Here is a 25,341-nt window from a genome sequence, read left to right as displayed (position 1 = left end):
TTTATTAAAAGATGTGTGTTAAAGCTTGATATTTATGCAGTATTTAAATATATAGAGTATATTTGAAATAAATTCTCCAGATTTTTGTATAAAGGATTATTTAAATGCTCAAAATGGTTACTTAACAATTAATCTCTAAAAAAAAACATTAATGAAAGATTCTTATTTTTATTACATAATAACCAAGTTTACCTTCAAATCATTCATATCAAAATTATACTAGCTTGGCATTATATAATTAAAAACAAATTCAGTAATTTCAAGAGATGTACGCTTTCCACCAAATCTTTTGTCTGTTTTTATGAATTATTGGTTGTACTATTAGTAACCTGGGCAAAATGGAGAATAGGTGGAGGCACAACATTTCTCCTTCAAGAGGAAATGATGTATGGATAGTTTGGGATTATAAAGAATTTCCCTTGAAACATTTGTGTTTGGATATGGCTTCTTCAGTAGTTACAGTTTTGAAAATTTCTTTAAAGGACAATTTGGGACTGTAGATAAAATATTTTGTTTCTGCAGAGTTAGAGCTTTCTGAGCAAATTTTACTCAGACTTGGAACCTGGGCTCAAAGAGAAGCCTTCAAAGTTAAATTGTGACTGAATAGATAGTGAAAAACCATCCTGAGTATATATTAGTTTGCTAGGGCTGCCATAACAAAATACTACAGACTACAGGCTTAAACAACGGAAATGATTTTCTCACAGTTATGGAGGCTGGAAGTCCAAGATCAAGGTGGCAGTAGGTTTGGTTTCTCTTGAGGTCTCTCCTTGTTTTGGAAACTGCCACCTTCTTGCTGTCTTCACATGACCTTTCCTCTGTGCGTGCACATCCGAGGTGTCTCTTCCTCTTACAAGGACACCAGTTCTATTGAATAAGGCACCCACCCTTATGACTTCACTTAACCTTATTTACCTCTGTAAAGGTCCTATCTCTAAGTGCAGTCATATTGGAAGTTAGGGCTTCAACATAAGAATTTTGGAAAGACACAATTCAGTGCATAACACAGATGTTCACATCTCTGTTATGCACAATTCAAGAGGGTATGAGACTGGAGACCATGGAGACATCTCTGGGCTGTAAATCTGGAGACACAAGTCTTGTCTTGCCCCTAAAGACATATATTTACATTCCAAAGGGTAAGAGTACAGGATCCTTTCCAAGGAGAACTTATTTAAATTAAGGAGGTAAGGTTTATCTTTCCTTCTCCGGAAGAGAGGAGGGCTTCCATATAGGACTGATAACAGCTGTCCTATATAGGGCCCCAGATTCATATTTTGAGGTTCCTCATCGATAGTACTAAACCTAGTATATGTAGGCTGTTATCAGTCTGATAAGCTGTTATCAGTCTGGCTCTTATTAGTCACTGCACAGGTAAGAATTGAGAATTAGAGTATGGGAAACCAGTGTGGTTATTAAAAGTAATAATTAAATCTGTCGCTGCTCGAGAAACTGTGTGTACTTTCAGTACAATGTGGATAAATATAACTTAACAGACATGTATTAGCTGATGTTTCTTGAAACTGAATTGTTTAGTTCACATTTTTTGGTTATATTATGGTCAGAGGCCTGGGGTTATGAAAACCTGTGTCTTAGAAGCCAGAGTTCAGTCTCAAGTGATTAGATGTTTCCTTTTATATTTTCTCCTAGCCTAAATGGGGCAAATTATCTAAGTAATTCAACTTAAGGTGATAATAAAAAAGTCCACTCCTGTGGGTAGAGGAAATTGTAAATCTAGTAGTTCAGTAGTGAGGTATGAGCTGAGGCAAAAATTGGAAGTTATATGTGAAGAAACCAGACCCTGTAAGTCAGGAAATGAAAATTATTACAAAAGCAGAAACAACTAACTCTGGGTTAAAAAGAAAAAAGAAATGGTGAAGCCATTTCAAAATTGAACTTTTACAGTTTTTTGAACTTTTTTGTTTGCTAGGTTAATAACTTCTGATAAAAGAAAAAGTAGAGTTTTAAAAAATTTTTATTTTATGTTGGCATATAGTTGATTTACAATGTTGTGTTAGTTTCAGGTGTACAGTAAAGTGATTTAGTTATACATATATCTATTATTTTTCAGATTCTTTTCCCATATAGGTTATTACAGAGTATTGAGTAGAGTTCCGTGTGCTATATAGTAGGTCCTTGTTGATTATCTATTTTGTGTATAGTAGTGTGTATATGTTAATCCCAACCTCCTAATTTATCCCTCCCTCCAACCCACCTTTCCCCTTTGGTAACCATAAGTTTATTTTCTAAGTCTGTGAGTCTGTTTCTGTTTTGTAAATAAGCTCATTTGTATAACTTTTTTAGATTCCACATATAAGTGATATGTGATATTTGTCTTTCTCTGTCTGACTTACTTCACTTAGTATGATTATTTCTAGGTCCATCCATGTTACTACAAGTGACATTATTTCATTCTTTTTTATGGCTGAGTAGTATTCCATTGTATATATATGAACCACAACTTCTTTATCCATTCATCTGTCGATGGACATTTAGGTTGCTTCCATGCCTTGGCTATTGTAAATAGTGCTGCAGTGAACATTGGGGTGCATGTATCTTTTCCAAGTATGGTTTTCTCTGGATATATGCCCAGGAGTGGGATTGCTTGATCGTATGGTAGCTCTATTTTTAGTTTTTTAAGGAACCTGCATACTGTTCGCCATAGTGGCTGCACCAGTTTACATTCCTACCGACAGTGTAGGAGGGTCCCCTTTTCTCCACACCAAAAGCAGAGTGTTTTTTAAAAATTCATTTCTTTTCAGTCCTCAAATTTTTTTTAAATTGCTAATCAGATACTGCCCACACTGAGATTGATGTATATATACATGGACCATAAGGTATATATATAGTCGGAGAATGCAAAAGCTAAGATTTTGCAGGCTATAAGCATTGGTTTATTAGTGATGTTTTTCTTTTCTTTTTTGCCAATTTCTAATAAAATGAAATTGGAGGGGAGATCAGTTAAAGGCCTTCAGAATAGACAGAGACCAAACTAGAATAGTAGTATTAAAGAGGAAATGGATTCCAGTGATTGTGAAGGTGAATTGCAAGGACAGTTGGATACTATAGGAAGCAAGGACATGAACTTTTGAGTGTAGATGATGTAGGAAATGTGGATGGGGGAGCAACTTTGAAAGAGAAGGCAGTTTTAATCAAAAGATGGTAGTATGAGTGTAAATAGGGACTTGTTTCGAACATTTTTTTCCGAAGGAATTGAGACTTGAGCATTCTCTTGAGTTCAGTGAGTGAGCCAGGGAAATGAACCCATTAAGGATGCAAAGGAGAAAGGGGGAAATTTGCAGGACAAAGTTCTGGAGAAGGCAGGATGAAGATCATAGTTTTCTTTTTAAAAATTAACATTTATTACTGTAAAAATATCTAATGGTACACCCTCTTCATTATTCCAGTCCTGATAAAAATAAGAAAAAAAATTATGAGTTGGAATTTTGTTATCAAAACTCATACTCCTCATGGTGAATATCATAGTATTTTTTGAGGTGCTTATCAGTCTAGGATTGTGCAATAGCCTTCTGATGGTTCTTCTTACTCTCAGTTCTACTATGTGTATATTCCTCACTACAGATATTATAGTGTTCTTCCAAAATGCAATCAGAAATTATGAAATCTTCTTTAGAGTAAATTGCTTCCCCTAAGTGATAAAATCCATATTATCTTCATGATCTTGTCACATTTTCCAACAGTCTCTGTTCACTGTATAATCTACATACCAACCGCAGTAAGAGAATTCCTGATTTCTTTTATTTGAGGTAGACAAAGTAAATCTCTGTTCTTGGCCAACAAAAGAGCTCAATAAAATAAATATGGTTCTACCGCAAAGACTAAAATTAGGAATATATATTAATATATTAAAGATTTTGTCTGTATATAATTTGCAATGATCTGCCAGAAATTCCTTACATAGACTTAATTGCCAGATTAATGCCCTGAAGTGAAAGTAAACGGTGCATGTACATATAATAAGAGCTAAGGACTGTAGTGATAACCCCAGGAGGCAAACATTTCAGAGTTTTACTACCTCATTTCCTGATTTCAGAAGCCAAGGATAGAAACTGGGGGGTTTTTGTAAGTGGTCCCATTCAGTTTTTTTCCCCTTTTTCTTTGGATTCTAGGAACATTCACTTTAATATCTAGTTGATTTTTTAAAAATCTAATTGTACCTAGTTAATATCAAACTTTCCTCAATAAATCATTATAGACACAGTCTTTGTGTCCATGGTATTGTGGGCAATTCAGGGATGGGCAGAGAATCTAAGTGTGCCTTTTTCTGCCTACCTCTCTACTCGCCTAAGCAACATACCCAGTGAGTTCTCAGAGGTCACCAGCAGTAAAAGGAGCAGGGTTCCTTGGTGGAGCTACCCCAGGAGAATGTTAAATTGCTGGTTAATCTGCAGAAATCCTGGGGCAGGCACTATACTTCTCACATCAATGGTTAGTGGGATGATGCTGAAATATTATTGAGAAGGACCTTTTGAGAAGTCTTAGAGACACCCAGGTGACTGATATTTGGGGTACAGAAAAAAAGACTGGATGGAAAGTAGGGAGAACAGACTAGTTATCTTCAACTAGGACAGTGAGAGTGGGAGCAGAAAGGAGTTAAGAGATACAGGACATTAGAAAAGCAAAGGAAGCAGAATTAGGCACATAATTGCCCATAATCTTATTTTTTCATTTATTAACTAAAGCTATTCAAAATCTATTAATATACAGAACTTTTGTTTTTACTTGAAATAGTGATTAAAGATTTTGGTTGTAGTGTATCTTTTTTTTGGATTTTCCCCAATATCATTTGGGTTGTACCACCACTGGAAATTTATAAGGATTTATGTGATTTAGCTGATTGCCTTTGTGGGAGTCCGTGTTGTTAAGTGCACAGACTGAGCCAATTGGCTGAGTTGAATCCCAGCACTACGTCCCAGCTCACCACTTTTTGGCTGGGTGACCTTGGCTACTGACTTAATCACTCTGTAAATACTTCCTCTTTAAAACTGAGATTAATAATAGTGTCTACTTCATAAAGTTGCTATGAGGATCAAAGGTGTTAATATATGAAAAGTATTTAGGACAGCGCCTGGCACATAGTAAGCAAGATCTAAGTGTTAGCTATTGTATTTACTTTGCATTGACTGTAGTACTCAGACAATACATTCCTTGAAGCAATCCTTATAATATGTGTTATTAGGAATACAGCATACTCTATTTTGACTTTTACAGGGAATATATGCATACGGTAAAACAAAACTGTCCAATATGGTAGCCACTAGCCAGTTGTGATGATGTAAATTAATCAAAATTAATAAAATTAAAAATTCAATTCCTTAGTTGCACTAGCTACATCTCAAGCACACAGTAGCCACATGTGGCTATTACCTATGAAACTGGACAGTGCAGATACAGAACATTTCTGTCTTTGCAAAATGTTCTGTTAGAGCCGGCAGATAGTGAAACTTCCCTCCCATTCCTACCCCCAAATCCTTCCTCCCAGGGGTAATCCCTGTTACAGGTTTCTTGCACAGCTTTTCATGGTTCAGACACACAATTTTTTTTTACATAAATATTATATAATTTGCACTGTACTGTGACTTATTTTTGTTTGTTTTAAAATACACTAACTGTATTGATTTTTTATTGATATATAATTGACATAACACTTCCTAGTTTTAGGTGTACACCATAATGATCTGATATAAGCATATACTGCAAAATGATTACCGCAATAAGTTAATATCCATGTATTGATTTTTGGAATATGTCAGCTCCCTACATTTAATCAATTAACAGTTCAAAGATTTAGAGCATATTTGGCTTAGGAAGCAACAATTCAACTATAAGAAATACGCATCTTGTTATATTTGGGAGCAGGTGTAAGGAATGATCTACTTCAGTTTTCTTTCTTGTGTGGCACATGCTACCCACAGATGTGAGTTAAGCGAGTTGAAAGTGATCATCTCCCATCAGCATGGCCAGGAATTCTGTAGCTCCTGTCCCCGTATCACAGAGAGCTCCTGCGCTGTGGGAAAACCCTGCATAAATGCTGGGGTCACTGTGAAGATATCTCATTATGGGTTGGGAGGCCTGCCCCCGGCCACTCCTAGGCTGCGGAGAAGGGGACCCGGCGGTCCGCTTGGACGGCTTCCCCTCCGGCCGGAGGAACGCGAACACGTTCGCCCTCTCGCGGAGAGCGGCGCCCCCTGTCGCCCGGTCAAAGAGGCGGCGCGGGCTCGCGGGAGGCTGGGAACATGGCGGGGAGGCCCGCGGCCACCGGCACCCCGCCGCCGGACCGGGACCGAGCGGCGCCCAATGTGGTGGCGTGGATCTCGCAATGGGCAGACGACCACCTGCGTCTCGTCCGGGTACCGCAGACCCGCCGGCCGGGCAGGTGGTGGGCGCGGGCCTGAGGGAGACGCGTCCTGGGGAGGCCCGGGCAGCGGACCCGCCGGGCCGGGGAGGCATGGAAGGCCGCGGGGGAGCAGCTCGGGGGCCGCCCGGTCAGGGCAGCGTGTGCGGGGCCGCGGGGGCGGTTGGGAAGGGCCGGGCAGACACCAAAGCAGGGCATGTAACTCCATAGGCCTGGGGAGAATGGAGGAGTTCGTTTCTTTAATGCAGTGAGAGGCCATTGGAGTTCCAACAAAGGGCGGGGGCGGGGGGGAGGGAGGCTGCACTTTCGGCGACTAGGCAAGAGAGGATTGTGGTGATTCCTTTCTTTCTAACAAAGAGAGGAATAAAGGGGGCTGCCTGCTTCGTGAATGGTGTTGGAAATTGCTGATATAGAGGAGTTGGGATAAATGAATTGTTAGGGAAATCTAGGGAGCTTTTTGCACGTGTGAACTTGAGGATGCCTATGAGACCTCTAGATGGAGATGAGTGAACTTGAAGATGGTCATTAGACTTCTAAACGTAGCTGTAGATGTTCTAGGCAACTGGAGACAGGAGTCATGTATTGAAGGGAAATCAGAACTGGGCATATAACTTTGGGAATGGGCTGCATAAACCTTGAGTAGTATTTAAAGCTTGGATGACGTCTTGGAGCCAGTCAGAAAAGCTCCTGAAGAAGCCCTAGAACTGAGACCTGGGTGCCTCTCTAACATTTAGAATTTGGGGCCTGAAAAGGAGGTCAGCAAAGACTAGGAAGGAACAGACAGGGAGGAGGAGGAAAATCGGGAAAACCAGGTGTCCTGGAAGCCAAGTGAAGAGTATGTGTTCAGATGGAGTGATTAACTTTGTTGAATTCTGCTGGGAAATTGAGTAGGATCATCAGCTTTGCAAATACTTTGCAGCCAAGCAGCACAAGAGCCAGGACCGTATCTGTTTTCACTCACCAGTGCAGCCCAGTCCTTAGAGTAGTAAATACCACTTAGTAAGTGCTAGATAAATATTTGTAGCATTAATGCAATATATATATGTGAATATGCACACACATATATGTTAATTGACAAGGCCTTGGTTCTTCCAGGTAAGCAGGAAGAGATGCATTGGTTATTACAAATTAAAAAATAACCTCATCAGTATTGGGGAGGAAACAGTGTTAAGTTAGCAAGCACATGGATAGTTCATTCCAAATAATCCAATCATGGAATGTACCCTTGTGTATATTTTCAACTTCATCTCTTATATGCTTAGTTGTATTTATTGAAGGAAAGCATGTTAGATTACCACTGTTGAGGGAATTACAGTATCCTTATTAAATTAATTAAACTCCCTTAGGTCTGTTTCAGTTTAAACGAAGCACTTCAAAGGTATCGCTAAGTTTTTCCCAACTGTTTGCAACATGTATTTCCCAAGTGCTATATTTTAAGGTTTTGGTGATAAAGTTTTCTACCAGATACTTAAATTCTGCCTGCAGACTCAGGGTTATAGAGTTCCTGTGGGTCTTGCAGAAGAAGTAAGTATTAGACTAATTCATGCATTCAGGGAACTCATGGTTAAAGCAATACAATCAATAGAGAGCAGTACCATATTATGTATATTACTACTGTGTGTGCCAGTTTGGTTGGAGAAAAAGGGGAAGATTAATGGGCGGGTGGGTAGTTAGTTTTTTTGGAAGAAGTGGACCTTTAGTTGAAGGATATGCCTTATTTGGGCAGTTAGGTACAGAGAGGATTTTTTTTTCTGCCTTCTAATTAGTACTTTCACTATTGTGAATAATAATTAGGATTAATCATTAAATCTCTTTTTGAAGAACATCAGCACCGTAATGGCCATAGCTGGAGTAATGTTACTTCTAAGAAGTGTTCGACTGGTAAGTTAAAAAAATGAAGGAGACATTATGATAAGCACCAGACAGTTAATTTTTCTCACTTCAAACGAGAAAGATGATATCTCAAGCAGTGTATCATTTTGTTATTCATATTAGAAGCTTTTAAATAGTATTTTAGAACAATGAACATATTTTAAGATGTTGGTTTGAAAGTAACACATCCACAGGATTTTATGGAAAGTAATTGCACAGCCTGTATTTCCATAATCATTTTTCTTCCTGCTTAAAAAGGAATCTGAAAAGGATTTAATTTGCTAGAATGGTGTAACCACTAAATTTGCATTTCAGATGTTGAAAACAGTCAAAAGTGTTTCCTATGGTGGTATTAAATTTAAATCGCCGTTGAATTATGTCCCTTAGAACTAAATAATTTATGCTTTCATTTAGTGTATTTTTTTGCCCTTTCAATAATGTATTAATAATAGACATTGTGGAGATCCATTTGATAATTCAAGATTTACAAGTATTTTTTTAATACACTTTATTTTTATCATAGGATGTAATTTCAGTGTCATGTTCGGTGTCAGTGTCATGTGTCATCCAACTGCGATGGATATATTGCTTCTATATATATTTATTTCCTACACTTATCTCTATATTGTTTTGTATTATCATTGACTACACCCCATTACTTTATCATACTATATCTTTTCCAACTGTTGCCTTTTCACCCAGACACCAATTTCAAAACTTTTGTCTCTCTTTTCCCTTCTTTTTGTTTTAGTGCCTTGCACTCATCTTTTTAAACTGAGAGGTAATTGACATACAGTGAAAGTATAAGTTTAAGATGTACAGCATAATGATTTGACTTACATACCTCATGAAATGATCACCACAGTAAATTTAGTGAACATCCATCATCTCATATAGATATGAAATTAAATAAATAGAAAAAATTTTTTTTCCTTGTGATGAGAAGTCTTAGAATTTCCTCTCTCAACCACTTTCATAGATAACTTACAGCAGTGTTCATTATATTAATCATGTTGAACATTACATCCCTAGTACTTGTTTATCTTATAACTAGAAGTTTGTACCTTCCAAGTTCCCCCTTCCCCTACCCCCACCTCTCCTAACCATAAATCTGATCTTTTTCTATGAGTTTGTTTTTGAAGTAAAATTGACCTACAACACTGGGTTACTTCCTGTTACACAACGTAGTGATTTGATATTTCAATACATTTCAAAATGATCACCACGAGTCTAGTTACCATGTCACCATACAAAGATATTGCATAATTACTGACTAAATTCCCCATGCTGTACACGTCATACCTGTGACTCATTTATTTTGTAACTAGAAGTTTATCTCCTAGTCCTATCTCCCTTACCTATTTCTTTCCTTCCCTCACTCCCCTCCCCTCTGGCAACCACCTGTTTGTTCTCTGTATGTATGACCGTGTTTCTGTTTTGCAGCATTTGTTCATTTATGTTTCAGGGTCCACGTATAAGTGAAATCATACAGTATTTGTCTTTCTCTGTCTGACTTATTCATTTAGCATAATACTCTCTAGGTCCATCCATGTTGTTGCAAGTGGCAAGATTCCATTCTTTTTATGGCTGAGTAATACTCCATTGTATATATACATACCACATCTTCTTTATCCATTCATCTATCGATAGGCATTTAGGTTGCTTCCATATCTTGGCCACTGTAAATGATGCTGCAGTGAACATGTGAGTACATATATCTTTTCAAATTAGTGTTTTCGTTTTCTTTGGACAAATACCCAGGAGTGGAATTGCTCAATTATATGGTAGTTGTATTTTTAATTTTTTGAGGAACCTCCATACTGTTCTGCATAGTGGCAAAACCAATTTATATTCCCACCAACAGTTCACGAGGGTTCCCTTTTCTCCACATCCTCACCAACACTTGTTATTTGTTGTCTTTATGATAATAGCCATTCGGACAAGTGTGAGGTGATATCTCATTGTGGTTTTGATTTGCATTTCCCTGATGATTAGTGATGTCGAGCATGTTTTCGTGTGCCTGTTGACCATCTGTATACCTTCTTTGGAAAAATATATCTTTAGGTCTTCTGCCCATATTTTAATTGGGTTGTTTGTTTTTTTGTTGCTGAATTGTATAACTTCTGTGTATATTTTGGAAATTAAGCTCTTATTGGATATATCACTTGTAAATATCTTCTCGAATTCAGTAGGCTGCCTATTTGTTTTGTTGACAGTTTCCTTCACTGTGCAAAAGCTTTTTAGTTTGATGTCCGATTTGTTTATTTTCACTTTTGTTTCCTTTGCCTGAGGAGGCATATCCAAAAAAGTACTAATAAGACTGATGGCAAAGAGCATACTGCGTGTGTTTTATTCTAGAAGGTTTATGGTTTCAGGCCTTACGTTTAAGTCTTTAATCCATTTTGAATTTATTTTTGTGCATGGAGTGTAGTCCAGTTTCACTCTTTGACATGTAGCTGTCCGGTTTTCCCAGCACCATTTATTGAAGTGGCTGTCTTTTTTGGGGTGGGGGGGGTCTTGAACTCATTTTTAATCTTATATTTAATAGGCTCTTTCTTATAACACCTCCATGATTTTGTAAGTCATTCATTTTTAGCCTATGTATATTCTTCTAGAATGGAGCTTTTGAAACTTTAGTTCTTTTCGTTCTACTTTTTTCATTTTCTTATATTTCTACATTCCATGACATATCTGTATTTTGAAGTTTCCAAAATTGCCAAAATATTAAATTATCTGATTAAGAGTTAAGGGGAAAATAGTGCTGAGGGATCATTTCTCTTATTAGCCCTTAAAAAAACACATGAATCAATTAGAGATCATTGTAAGTTTTTCGTTATTTTTAGTATATAGTTCAGTACTTCACTTTGGTAATATTAAAAGCAGCGTGTGACGGACTTCCCTGGTGGCGCAGTGGTTGAGAGTCCGCCTGCCGATGCAGGGGACATGGGTTCGTGCCCCGGTCCGGGAAGATCCCACATGCCGCGGAGTGGCTAGGCCCGTGAGCCGTGGACCCTGAGCCTGCGCGTCTGGAGCCTGTGCTTCGCAATGGGAGAGGCCACAACAGTGAGGCCCGCGTACTGCAAAAAAAAAAAAGCAGAGTGTGTTACTGTTTATTATGTTCACTTTTATTCTCACTGACTTTAATTCTTTTTTTTTTTCTCATTGACTTTCATGTCCTAATCCTGCTTATGTTAGGTACGTCATTGACTTATGCAAGTTATTCAATTATATATATATATATAGTTATGACGTTATTTATTTTAGACTTAAGTTTGGTGTCTTTTTCTTAGATTTTATGGTTTTTGATAATAGTGATGAGAAGAGCAGACTAAGGAAGAGAAAAAGAACATTGGAACATTAGGGGATAAAAAACTCTGTTATAGAACAGTTGGAGATCTTTAGCTAGAAATAAGAGAAACCCCAATCAACAGTGGCTTAACCAATTAAAAAGTTGATTTTTCTCATGTCACAAGAAGTTTGGAGGTTAGAGGCTGCTAGCATTGCTTCCCCGACTCAGTAACATAGAATTTAGGTCTGTCTGATTTTCCTTGCCTTTCCTCATGGCACAGATAGCTGCTATAGCAGGCTGCTCAAGGCAGGAGGAGAGGAAAAAGGAAGGAAGGTGCCAGCCGCATCTTTTCCTTTTATGCAAAAAGCAAAAATGTTCCCGGAAACCCTCTGTAGACCTTTGCTCACATCCTTTTGTCACATGGCCACCTCTAGCTGGGGAAAGTAGGCTGGGCAAGTGGCCGTTTGGCTTTTCCACCCCATACAGAGCATGTTGGCAAGGGAGAATGGGTTTGGGAATGGATGTTGCATTGATATCTTGCCACAGGGAGCCTTGATAATTCCTCTCCAGCTTTCTTTTTGGATTGCTGGTTTTCTCTCCTTCTTCTTCCCTTTGAGAGTTTATCAGTTTCTCATATTCTTTCAGTTACAGATTGACAATTCCAAATTTCGTATTTAAAAAATAAAAAAGATTATTAAGTTTGGTACTGTGCTGAGCCCTTTATATATATAATTTCATTTAATAGGTAAAATAATTCTGTGATAGAGGTATTCTTATGCCTAACTTTTATAGATGAGGAGATGGATGGTCAGAGAAATAACTCTGACAAGATCATCCGGCTAGTACATGGCAGAACTGGATTTCATATGACATCTTCCTGAATTTAAAACCCTTATTATTTTCTCTTCACTGCGATGCTTCCAGCTTTTGTCTGTTTGCCTTTAGGACTGCCTTTCACCCTCTGAAGCTTGGGCATAGCACCCTTGTTAGTGGGATCATCTTTCTGCCTGCTCCGGAGAGCAGGCTGTGTTTATCACAAACTCAGGATTTTTTTGTTGAAAGATGTCTTCCTCAGGTGTTCCTATCCTTTCCATTTTGACCCTTTAGCACTTACACTTTATATTAAACCTATTCATGTGTTGCTCTATAGTTGTATTCTGGTTTTATGCATATTGTCTTTTCCTCTTCCAGATGATGCGTTCTGTGTCACAGAAATGCTGCACTGAACTTTTGGCTGTTGAGGGATTATTGGATTCCTCCCATCATGAGGTAGATGCAGTGGGATCTGCCTTTAGAGGTTCTTCACATAGACTGTGAGCTTCGTGAAAGTAGAACATTGGGTTCTACGTTTTTCCATTTCCTCCCCTAGCTCCTTAATAACTTCCAAAACTCCAAACATCAGGGCACACTTTTGCCCTTTTATGTGTATCCTTTAACGAAAACACCTCAGAATTTAAAGGATGGACCTGTAGTAGTTGAAGACATCTTTAATGTCCCTCTCTACTCCTTCTAAGTCTTGCTTCCTTGGGCAAAATACTCTTGGTTTTCTCAGGTGATGTACTTTCCAGGCTCTTTACCATCTTTTTTCTCCTCTTCTGGCTTTGTTCCAGTTCGATGAAGTCTTTTATGAAATATGACACCCAGAACAGCCAGATAGATTCCACTTAGAGCCTGATTTAGAGTATTCGCTCCCTCACCTCTCTTGTTCTGGATCCTGCTTCTAATAATGTTGCTTTGGGTGGAACTTTGCAGAGGGGAGTTGTGGGGGGGCTGGGCAAAGAGGAGAGGGAGTTTGCACTTTTTGTTTTTGGCAGCCTTGTCACATTTTCACTCATCTTGAGTTCACAATTAACTAAAACCTGTAAATCTTTTCCATATATGCTGCTTTATTCTCTTCTATCCTTTAGTTTGGGAGGATACAGGGGCAGACTTTTATGTTGTAGCCATTCATTCTAATTGTCAGGATCTTTTTTTTTTTTTTTTTTGCGGTACGCGGGCCTCTCACTGTTGTGGCCTCTCCTGTTGCAGAGCACAGGCTCCAGATGCGCAGGCTCAGCGGCCATGGCTCACGGGCCCAGCCGCTCCGCGGCATGTGGGATCTTCCCGGACCAGGGCACAAACCCATGTCCCCTGCATCGGCAGGCGGACTCTCAACCACTGCGCCACCAGGGAAGCCCTGTCAGGATCTTTTAAAATACTAACTCCGACTTAGTATTCATACCCTTCCAAGCATCAGACCTGCTGATGTTCGATCCTTACGCTCTCATTCAAGTCACTGGTGATCGTATTAAACAGGAGAGGATCCAGGTCAGAGCCCTGTGGCTTACTCCTAGAGTTCCCCTCCCATTGACATTAACTCATCAGTGCTACCCTAGGGATGTCACAGAACCATATTGGGAGCCATCTATGTGGATGTTTAGCCCACATTTCTGTGTCTTTCCCATAAACTTTTCATAGACAACTTCTGTCAGGTGACTCACTCAAACTTTTCATGTGTGTTTGATTTAGGATTTCTCTTCCCTTTTGTTTATGTTCTGCATATTCCACATTCTTGAATGAATGCTGACAATACATACCTTCAGAATCTTTTTCCTCACAGTGTTTTCCCCAGAAAAAGCAGTCACCTCCTTTTTATCTAGATTCACCAGTTGTTAACATTTTTGCCATGGTTGTGCTTTCTCTCTCTCCCTCAGTGAAACCATTTGAAAGCAAGTTGCAGACATGATGGAACTTGTCCCATAAGGACTTCATAGTGTACTTCCTAAGAGCAGGGATATTTTCCTACATAGTCACATTAATATCACAGCTAATAAATTTAATATTTTTGCAGTAATATCTAAAATCCAGTTCATATTCATATTTATCTTCTGAAAATATCCTTTGTAGCTGTTTTTTCCCCAGTCTAAGGTTCAGCCCAGGATCACACACTGTATTTAGTTGTCATGTCTCTTTAGTCTCCTTTAATCTAGACTTTTATCCCACTTTATGTTTAATTTTTGTCTGTCATGACACTGCCATTTTTGAAGAGCCCAAGCCACTTGTCTTAGAGAATGTCCCACAGTCTAGATTTGTGTTTCCTTGGTAGATTTAGTGTGAACAAGAAGGTGACGGTGTATACTGCTTCCTGTTGTGCCGCATCAGGAGACTCACAGTGTCCGTCTGTCCTAGAACGTTATCACATCTAAGATAATTAATAACCCCTTAGCATCATCTAATACCCAGACCATATTAAGAGTTCCTTGATTGTCTCAGTGGTGTCTTTTTTCAATAGATGATCTGTTCGAATCAGGATTCAAATGGTCCATATATTGCGTTTGTTTGTTATATCTCTTATGACTCATTTATTTTATAACAGTCTAGAACCCCACCCCCATTTTTTCCCCTTTACGCCATTGATTTGTTAGAGTAACCAAGTCATTTATCCCATTTTTAACGTTCCACATTCTGGATTTGTCTGCTACAATATTTTTCTTGTTTGAAAAAAATTTTTTTTAATGTTTAGACCAACTTCACTATCTTAGGAAGTAAGATAGTATCTATCTTACTATCCTTCTGCCTGTATGAGGTTCTCACCCAGCCATGATTATGAGTTAAGGTTATCTCTATAGTACTGTTAATATGGAAGACACAGGTATAAAATGTTGACTAACTCCAAGGTGTTAGGTATTTAAATAAATTCCTAATGTTGGCCTTTTGGGAGGGGCCTTTTTCTCCTATGAGATAAAAAAACAAGGGAAAAAACCTTGTTGATTAGTAGTCAAATTTAACTTGCCTCAGTTTTGGTTAGGTTCTCCCAGCAGTACCTGCATGAATAGATGGTACATCTATAGTGTAGGATAGTGACTCTTTAGCCAGATTTGTGTGGTACCATGTTTAGACTCACTGCTTTTTTTTTTTTTTTTTTTTTAGACTCACTGCTTTTTGATGGATTGTGTCATATTTCGAGGATGTAGGCTTTTAGAAATTAGGAGTCTGTTTAATGTTCTCTATAGAGTAGCTTGAAATAGTAAAATAATGACTATATATTTCTAAATAATGTTCCCATAAACACTTTGTGTTAAATCTTATTAAAATTTTAATATAAAATTAAGAACCAAATTAAAAATTTCCAGTGGTTATATCTTCTTTAAAATGTTTAGAGAATTTGACATGCTTAATTTTAATATGAAAATGGTAGTAAAATGTTATATTTTTCTCCTTGTAAATCAACAGACATCAAAATTCACAAGTCCTTCAGATATTCCAGTAGAATTTATAAGAAGGAATGTTAAACTACGAGGACGACTACGCCGAATAACCGAGAATGGTTTAGAGATTGAACATATTCCCATTACTTTACCTATTATATCTTCATGGAGAAGTAAGTAAGGTGCAAAAATAATAACACTAAATAACTATTTTAATGTTCCTTTATTAGAAGTTATTTTAAAAATAGCAAAAAAAAGTCATTTTAATTTTTAGTAACTTTCCATTGTCTATGAGGGAAAGTCCAAATTCTTGACTTACATACAAGAACTATTTAATTTGGCTCTAGATTTCTTTTCTTCCTTCCCTCCTTTTCTCATTCAACCACTCAGTGGTTCATTCAGGCATTCAAGCATTTATTCCACAAATATTGAGCACATGTTGTGTTCTAGGTCCTATGCTAGCCGTACGTGGGGAGTGAAATAAACAAGACCACTCTACCCCTTGGAGCTTATAGTACAGGTGGAAGATGGGCCACAGACAAATGAAAAATTGTCCTGAGAGCGCTGAAGAAGAGGGTCAGGGTATGGGATGAGAATTATAGGAGGTTGTACGAAGGGCGAACCTACATATATAGTAGTCAGAGAAGGCCTCACTGAGGAGTTGCTATTTAATCAGATACCCGAAGAATGGGAGGGGGCTGGCTAGGAAGAATATGTGTGGGGATGCGTTGGCTCTTTTGGTAAGCACGTGAAGGCTCGTCTGGCCAGGGCATAGGGAAGAAGGGGACAAGAGACCCCAAAGGAGGCTGGAGAGCTGGGCAGAGTCCATAGCTTTGCTGCTGCAATTCCCATTTCTCCCTGCTTCATGGCAAAGCCCCCAGCCACACAGACATGCCTGCTGCTTCCATGTGTTCTCATGCCCTGGGCATAGTTCTTTGCCCAGAGTGACTTGGCTCCTGTGGATTCTTTAGGATCTAGCTCAAATGTCAGCTCTTCTGTGAAGCTCTCCTTAACTCCCAAGCAGAATTAGCCTCTTTCTTTCCTGTCCCCCAAGCAATTTATACACACTGCAATTAAAGTACTGAAACACATTTTCCTGTAATTATATATCTAGGTTTATATTCTTCTATTAAACTGTGAGCCCCTGGTGGGCAGGGAACTTTTCTTATCTATCTCATTATTCACAGTCCCTAGAGAAATAATTGTTAGCCAGCAGAGACTTGGCAAAATTTGTCAAATGAATTAACTGAGTTATATTTAAAGATCTTCTTAATATTATTTTACTGTTTTGAAGAAAGGGATTCTTATTTCTTTAGCCTCAGATGAATGAATATCACTCTGTTCAATTAGATAGGGCTGCAAAGGAATAAGATTAATTTTTTTTCCCCAGACATACCTGAAATGATTGACTTCTTTAACAAATCAAACAGTATTTTTCCCTAAAGAAAGATACCTGAGATGTTTATTTGGCCATTTAATGGCCATTTAATGGCCATTTCAGCTCTAAGCATGGTTTATACTTCATAAGTCCTCTCCCTTCTCAGTTGTTGTAATAATGCTACAATAATTTAAATCTCTCCTGTCTGAAATAGTGATGATTCTTTAGTGCTTAGACAGCAAGGTCATCACTTGTGATTGTCCAGGCTGTACATCGCACAACTTCAGGGATGGTATTCAGTGGGAATCTGCCCCAGAAGTCGAGCAATGCCACAGCACTCTAATTGCCATATACACATATTGTTATTAATGGGTTTCACATCAAATAAAAATGTTTATCAAGTTGGTACAAACAATCAAAATTTTAGAGCTGAAAGGAAACTTACTTTTCTCCCCCACTTATTTAAATATTTTCTATAGAAGTTAAAGGCCATGTATGAAGCCATCTACCTAACAGTTGATGAAATCAAAGGTAGAAAACAGATTTTCTGCTACCCAGTCCACAACTTTATGTATACAGATGCAAAAGTTAAAGAAACAGACATGTCTTATTCGTCCCAACAGATGATAACCAGTACAAATGTAACGGTAGTGTTAATACTTTTTGTAACTGACATAAATTGTTGATGTTAAAGAGATCATTTTGCATTTTCATTTGTTAAACCTGTTTACTTATAAAATGGTTGTAGAACTAGAAGGTTGCTTTCCAAGCACTATTTTGACTGATATAATAAGATGTTACAGCATAATCTTTTTCATTTAAAAATAGCTGTTAATTGAAAGCTCCTTATGTTCCTTTCACTACTTTTACTACCTGGCCTGTAAGATAGAGATGGACTTTTATTTTTTTAAATTTTTTTAATTAATTTATTTTTTTGGCTGCGTTGGTCTTTGTTGCTGCACACAGGGGCTACTCTTCATTGCGGTACGCGGGCTTCTCATTGCGGTGGCTTCTCTTGTTGCGGAGCACAGGCTCGAGGTGCGCAGGCTTCAGTAGTTGCAGCACATGGGCTCAGAAGTTGTGGCACGTTGGCCCTAGAGCATGTGGGCTTCAGTAGCTGTGGTGCATGGGCTCAATAGTTGCAGCACGTGGGCTCTGGGGAGTGCGGGCTTCAGTAGTTGTGGTGCGCAGGCTCAGTAGTTGTGGTGCATGGGCTTAGTTGCTCTGCGGCATGTGGGATCTTCCTGGGCCAGGGATCAAACCCGTGTCCCCTGCATTGGCAGGAGGATTCTTAACCACGGCGCCACCAGGGAAGTCCCAGGGATGGACTTTTGATTTTATTGTAAGGAAGGCTAGGATTCAGGCTCCCCAAGTTAAGGCCATTCTAACCAAAAAGATTTAGCTCAGAAAACTACATCAGAGTAGAGTCTGTGTGGTGTAGTAGAATGTGTATTGGCATGGAGAGCTTGTGTTCTATTTCTAGTTTTGGCTTATGGTTTCCACCACCATCAAAGAAGAGAATTATAATATTTCCAAGACTCCTTCCTCATGACTATTCTGTAATATCCCTTCCTTCCATGCTCTTATCTTTGGTGTGTATGATGAGGAGGCAAACACACACAGAGCTGAAAATTTTTATGAAGCGGAACTCTTAGGACACTTCATTTCTTCAATAAATGTTTACTGAATGCCTGCTGTTTTGTCACAGTCTCAGTATATAGTGGCAAACAATGGATGTGATCCTACAGTAGTCACAAAACCTGCAGTCTAATGAGGATATTACTCAAAGCTTCTTCTATCCGGGGATGGTAAAAAATAATCTTTTTGACGTATGTGATACTCCTGTCTCGTGAAATTGTCCATTGTCATGAATTCACTTATAATGTTTTCTAAATTGAGGGTATAAATCAGTTGTTTTTCTATCATGTACTATCTTTATAAAAACCTTAAGAATATTTAGTTATGAAGTTTCCGACCCATCTGATGGAACAGAAATATAGCAAACTCCTTAGTGGTGATTTGCTGCCATATTCATCTTACGTCTGCCGTTTTTTCCAGGTTCCCATGGTCTTTCCCTTACTTGACATACTCACTTCCTCTTCCTCCTCCTGCCTCTCTGTTCATTCTGCAAAACCCAAGTCCTGCTCTTGGGCTCTTCCACTGGAGCCCATGTTGCTGTCCCCTTATAACCTTTGGCATCATCTGTGTCATCCAATACAGTATGAATTAGGCTTTTTTAAAATATGTGCATAAAAGATTTGTTGAAGAGCTGGTAAGATAGAGGGATTCACATAAAGCTAAAATTAGACATCATAAGCATTAAAAGTTGCATCTCCTTTTTCAAAAAAATCTCAACTGTTTGGGCAAAAATATATGATGTATATAACTAACCTTATTCAGTAGATTAGTTCTTGGAAGATTTATTTTTAAATTTTTATTGGCTGCATCATATTTTAAATGCTTAATGGGGAATTGCTAATTTTAAAGGAATCCCAATGACCTTTTGTGAAGTGAAGAATTAGGACATTAATACTTCAGGTTGATAGTGTTGACTTAGATTCATGTTTTTGGTCCCCAAAATTTTGGTCTTAAAGACTAGAGGATGTTTTATTGGAGGACAGCTGGTGTTGATGGCAGCATTAAAGGATTGAAGAGAGACCGCAGAATCTTCAAGCTTCCCTTAACTCATTACGTACCAATGATTTAAATTCATCTAGTCTTTATTATATGTTCTGCCTTAATCTAATTTGTGTATTTACTGTGTCACAGATTTTTCTAAGGACATAATCCTACTTACACCTTTTGATACTTATCTAACTGAAACTCTAGGACAGGTTTCAAGAACCCATGCCCTAAAGAAAATGTTTTTCTATCATCAAATAATATTGTGGCAAACTTCTAGGATATCTTCCTGAACTCAAGTATTACTTTTTCCCTAGTAATTAAATGAACTTAACTTTATACTTTCAGCTACTTGTATAAGAGTTTAACATATGTTAAATGTATAATTTCTTTCAAAAAAAAGTCATTAAGATTTTTTTTTGTCAGCCATTATCCTTTATGGAAAGTTATAAACTTTTTCTGCAATAAAATCCTGTTATTAAAGTTTAATTGGTTAAAATTTTATCAAGAGTTTGCCCAGACTTTCTTATCACTATGTTACTTGGGTAATAAATTGATAAAATCCTGTCTGGAAGTCAGTTTTGTAAAATGTATATTAAAAAAAATAATGTTGATATTAATCAATATTTATTGAGATGGGAAAATATCCTCAGTACATTAAGTGAAAACGCAGTTTATACAGTCCTATTGGTCGTAGGAGCTTATATTATTGAACGACGTATCTTGTAGCATTACGTGTATGTGTGCAGAGAAATAAATCTGGCAGATTTTTTTTTTTTTTTTTTTTTTTTGCGGTACGCGGGCCTCTCACTGCTGTGGGCTCTCCCGCCGCGGAGCACAGGCTCCGGACGCGCAGGCCCAGCGGCCACGTCCCACGGGCCCAGCCGCCACGCGGCACGTGGGATCTTCCCAGACCGGGGCACGAACCCGCGTCCCCTGCGTCGGCAGGCGGACTCCCAACCACTGCGCCACCAGGGAAGCCCAAATCTGGCAGATTTTTTTTAAAAAGGTAAATTGGTTAAACCCCACATCCTGTTCTGGATCTTACTGAAATGAGTTTTTGAAATTTCCATCTGTTACATACTTGTATTGTTTTAAAAGACAGGTTGACTATAGAAATGAATGGATCTATATCTAGATAGTCTGGGTATTTATAAATAAACATAATATATCCAGTTGTTTTTTGGAGCCCAAATGACTTTGGAATTTGCTTTTGCAACGTGGTATTAAAGCTAAAACTCTCTTCTACCTAACCCTTTTAGAAGAGCCGTGTGGTGCTTTGCTGGTTAAGTTGGCTGGAGTAGAACTCACTGAAACTGGGAAGGTGTGGTTACAAAAAGAGCTAAAACCTTCCCAAGTAGTATGGTTCCAACTTCTTGGAAAGGAGAATTCAGCACTCTTTTGCTACCTTTTAGTGAATAAGGTAAGTAGTGTGAAGAAATAACTAGCAATATTTTATTCTTATTATTTAATACATAAACTCGTCATTAATCAGAGCCTTGAATATATAATGAGACTGAATTTTTTTGTCTTTTTAAAGTATGACTCACAGTGATTATGTATAGAGAACTAGATGTTTCATATATAAATTTTGCTATAAAATTTGTTTATTATAGAAAAAATTGTGTTTATATGTTTATTATAGAAAAAAATAGAAAATTTTAAAAAAGTTAAAAAACTTCGAATTATTATTGACTCTGGACATTGCCAGTTTAAGGAGTATCTTACACATTTATTTATGGACATTATATCACACTTGTTATTATAAACCACTTGTTGAGTGTGACTTGTCAACTGAAAATTGCAAAGAGCAAGGGTGTTTTCTGAAGGTAAATATTGCTCATTCTGGTCCAATACCTTGTAGATAGGTATGCCTTAACATATAAGTCTTTGAACTCTAAAAACATTGAGCATATTTAATACTACTGGGCATATTTAAATTGAGCCTATTTAAATACTATTCATGATCAGTAGTCAGTCATCTGAAGACATTGCCTCAGAGTTTCCTCACCTTTATGACTGGCCATTAGCCATTCTGTAACTGCGGATGCCTGAGAGCTTCATTACTGTTGCCCTGTCACTGTCTTGAGTCCTTCGATGTGCCTTCTTCCAAATTTCTTTTGGTGGACGATTACTGAAAAAAGAACATGGAAAAATAAAATAGTTGAAATGTTATTATAACAGGATTAAGGGTAATTTTTCTTACTTTTAAAGTTCCTTATTATGTAACAAACAAGAATAATCTGAAGAGAAAAATAACCTCACATTAAAGTGATTAGAATTATAACTATTTTAATTATTAAAGCTTTGTGAATTATTAAGAGAACACCTAGTGAAATCCATTAATTTTTGCATGTCCAGATCACATTCAGTTCTTTCAAAATAAGAATTATCCAATACTGATTGGTTGAAGCATCTTACACTTGACTAAGTTGATAATACAGAAGTATATAAAAGATCCCAAAGGCCTTACGAAAATATTAACTTCTCTTTTCAGTTGAGGAGTATATATTATTTATCCTCAAAACCCCGCTATGGAATCATTTTATTCCCTTTTACAGGGGGGACTCCGGGTAACGAAGTAGAAGAACCGGTATTCAAGCCCAGCTCTTCCTGGCTTCTGAGCCCACACTTTACCTTATCTGTCTTTACCTTATACTCTTTCCTAGAAGGTGACCAAATTATGTTTTATGCAATTTCGGTAATTTACTTCTGTTGAATTTTACTGTAGTGTGAGGTTGAATTTTAATTATTTTTATTTTGGTTCAGCTCATTAAATTTAAAACATTGAGACAAATATGATAATCCCTTTAAAACTGTATTTCTTAGCCGCTTATCATCATGTACCAAAAGTTACTGCATTTAAAGGAACAAAAGGTTACTTTATTCCTTTATATAGTCTTAGAAAATGTTTCCTACTTTAAATTTTTAGTTTTCACATTAAAAAAATTTAACTGTGAATTACTTGTCTAATGAAGCTATAAAATTACTAATACTTTGTTAAAATTAACCTTGTTAAGTTAAAATCCCACAAGGACTATGGAAATAGCTAAGCAGGATCTCCTTTACACTGTAAATTAGTGAGAAAAAAAAAAATCCCATTTATCTGGTTTCATTAGGCAGTGAGGTATGAATGAAATTTCCTGAAGGGTGAAGATTCAAGGGCCAGGACTATTTTTATGTTCATTATTTTATGGGACATCTTTTAAAAATGTATTTACATGCCAGTGCCTTCCTCAAACACTGGACTTCTGAACCTAAATTAACAGTTCAGTGATGATTCATTTCATTTTGCATTTGTCTACTTTTTAGTTTCGTTACTTTTCTTTGGTTTCTCTTTTGCTATGGCCTCCTGTCATTTTACCTATCTGGTGTGTGCTCCATTTCCCCTCCAAACGACAACAATAAAACCAAAAAACCCTTTTCGTGCTTTATTGCTTCTGCACATTTTTGGGTAGGAGACCAGTGAGCCTGTGGAGAACTATATGTTATAAAAGAGTGAATTGTCTTTGAGCAATGGTCTCTTCTAGTAATGAAATTCTTGGATTTAGCATTAACTGTTTTAAGCTCTTAAGGACCCTTTTGCATTTATATTTTTGACTTTTATTTGGAGGACTCAAGTTGCAGAATGACTGATTTTAAAGTAAATGAAGTGTTACAGGTATGCTAGTAACTTTATTAAATAATTGGCTTGTGTTATTTTTTTATTCAAGGGTAGATATTTTAGTGTGAGTCTGAATGAAGAAATTTTGAGAAGAGGCCTTGGCAAAACTGTTCTCGTTAAAGGGCTAAATTATGATTCTAAAATCTATTGGAGAATTCACAGAAACTTACTTAAAGCTGAATTAATAGCCTTAAAAAAAGGAGAAGGAATATGGAAGGAAGAATCTGAAAAAGAAAGTTATTTGGAAAAATTCAAAGGCTCCTGGAGAGAAATATGGAAAAAAGACAGTTATTTAAAAAAAATTGGATCAGATTTCAACTTGAAAAAAGAAAGTTATTATGACAAATTTAGAAGGACTTATGAAACATGGAAAGAAAACATGAATAACTACTCCTTAATACTGAAGTTCAGAGAACTTCTGAGTCGCATACACTTTCGTAGAAAAGGATGAAATATTCCAAGAGATCTGGAGGTGACTTACTCCCAAAAGAATAAAATATAATGGATAAATATAATGAATATTTTTCATTGAGTTGAAATGGGAAATTTCCCCAAATGATCAAAGTTGCATTCTAATGTATTTAAATATTTAAGAGATGATTCTTATAAATGTAATATCAGAATAATTTAAATAAATTGTGATTAATGTAATATCCTTTTAGGAAAAATGAAACGCTCTGTAAAAAGTTATCAGGTTGAGGGCGATATACATGTAGTGATAATATATGAAGAGAGAGTTTAACTATTGGCCATTGTATTATTTTAGTCATTTTGGGCAGCCGTATTTAACTTTTGTTTAAAGAGAGTATTTGTTTACTTTTGATTACTTATAATAAAGGGACTCTTTATGCATCATGTCTGAGGCTGCTCTTTTCTCTCCACTACTTTATAACTGCTTGTGAATTTGAGGCAGAGCTACAAGAGAAGGTCACTTAGACCATTTTCTACTAGTAAAGAGTGACATGGGCTTCCCTGGTGGCTCAGTGGTTGAGAGTCTGCCTGCCGATGCAGGGGACATGGGTTCGTGCCCCGGTCCGGGAGGATCCCACATGCCGCGGAGCGGCTAGGCCCGTGAGCCATGGCCGCTGAGCCTGCGCATCCGGAGCCTGTGCTCCGCAACGGGAGAGGCCATAACAGTGAGAGGCCCGCGTACGGCAAAAAAAAAAAAAAAAAAAAAAAAAGAGTGGCTTATTTCTACCTGTTGTTAGATGAGGGGGATAATCCTGAGGACAAAATCATGAATGAGCCGAGGATGGCAGCACACAGGATAAAAAGAATAGGGATTCCTTCTGACATTGTCGAGTCCCTAAGGGCTTGAACCCTCTTGCTTCCCAATTTCTTACGTCGCAAGATAGTAAATTTCTTTATTTTTAAAGCCAGTTTTAGTTGGTTTGAGGATGTGATATACACACATACTTGCTGCAAAATCCTCCTGACAGTATAAGCTTTTTTCACAACACCAGCAATAATCCACCCACAATGTCTCCAGAAGTTTTTCTTTTTTTATAATTATTTTATTTATTTATTTATTTATTTATTTATTTATGGCTGTGTCGGGTCTTAGTTGCAGCACACGGGCTCTTTCTTGCAGTGTGCAGGCTTCTCTCTAGTTGAGGTGCGTGGGGTCAGTAGTTGTGGCGTGTGAGCTTAGTTCCCCTGCAGCATTTGGGATCTTAGTTCCCTGACCAGGGATCGAACCTGTGTCCCCTGCATTGGAAGGCAGATTCTTTACCACTGGACCATCAGGGAAGACCCTCCAGAAGTTTTTCTTAATGATTTGTGACACTGACCAAAGTCAGAGTATCATCTGGTCTAAATAGTTGACTCCTGTCAGAATCAGTAATATAGAATGAAAAGTTTACTGCTGCTACCTGATTAAAACAGGAAACTGCTGCTTTCCTATTTAAAACATTGCAAAGTAGATTTCTCAACATTTTCTAATTAAACAATATT

The 25,341-nt window shown here is 37.6% G+C and overlaps 1 protein-coding gene across 6 annotated transcripts; it reads left to right on the top strand.

Annotated features, from left to right (window-relative positions):
• Positions 1 to 6,212: 6,212 nt before the first annotated feature.
• C5H3orf33 (chromosome 5 C3orf33 homolog) lies at positions 6,213 to 24,243 on the top strand. 6 transcript variants are annotated; one of them, XM_033414763.2, is made up of 6 exons: positions 6,213 to 6,371; positions 8,198 to 8,257; positions 12,729 to 12,806; positions 15,750 to 15,897; positions 20,987 to 21,147; positions 23,438 to 24,243. In XM_033414763.2, exons 1-6 carry the CDS (start codon positions 6,258 to 6,260, stop codon positions 23,837 to 23,839), a joined length of 963 nt encoding a protein of 320 aa, XP_033270654.1. In that variant the 5' UTR covers positions 6,213 to 6,257; the 3' UTR covers positions 23,840 to 24,243. The 6 variants fall into 6 exon arrangements, with proteins under 6 accessions (XP_033270654.1, XP_004284782.1, XP_049565653.1 ...); XM_049709696.1 differs by lacking the exon at positions 23,438 to 24,243 and adding an exon at positions 22,286 to 23,147 and having other exon boundaries at positions 6,217 to 6,400; XM_033414761.2 differs by having other exon boundaries at positions 6,232 to 6,397.
• The last annotated feature ends 1,098 nt before the right edge of the window (positions 24,244 to 25,341 follow it).

This window comes from Orcinus orca, chromosome 5 (assembly GCF_937001465.1).
Source record: "Orcinus orca chromosome 5, mOrcOrc1.1, whole genome shotgun sequence".
NCBI classification, from domain to species: Eukaryota; Metazoa; Chordata; class Mammalia; order Artiodactyla; family Delphinidae; genus Orcinus; species Orcinus orca.
This window is presented reverse-complemented; position numbering and strand designations above follow the sequence as displayed.

What these genes read in the sequence shown, in the direction of transcription:
- C5H3orf33 (XM_033414763.2), top strand. Translation starts at nt 6,258, where the DNA reads ATGGCGGGGAGGCCCGCGGCCACCGGCACCCCGCCGCCGGACCGGGAC. An exon ending in TATTATATCTTCATGGAGAA is followed by an intron (nt 15,898 to 20,986) that starts GTAAGTAAGGTG and finishes TAACCCTTTTAG; the next exon opens with AAGAGCCGTGTGGTGCTTTG. An exon ending in GCTACCTTTTAGTGAATAAG is followed by an intron (nt 21,148 to 23,437) that starts GTAAGTAGTGTG and finishes TTTTTATTCAAG; the next exon opens with GGTAGATATTTTAGTGTGAG.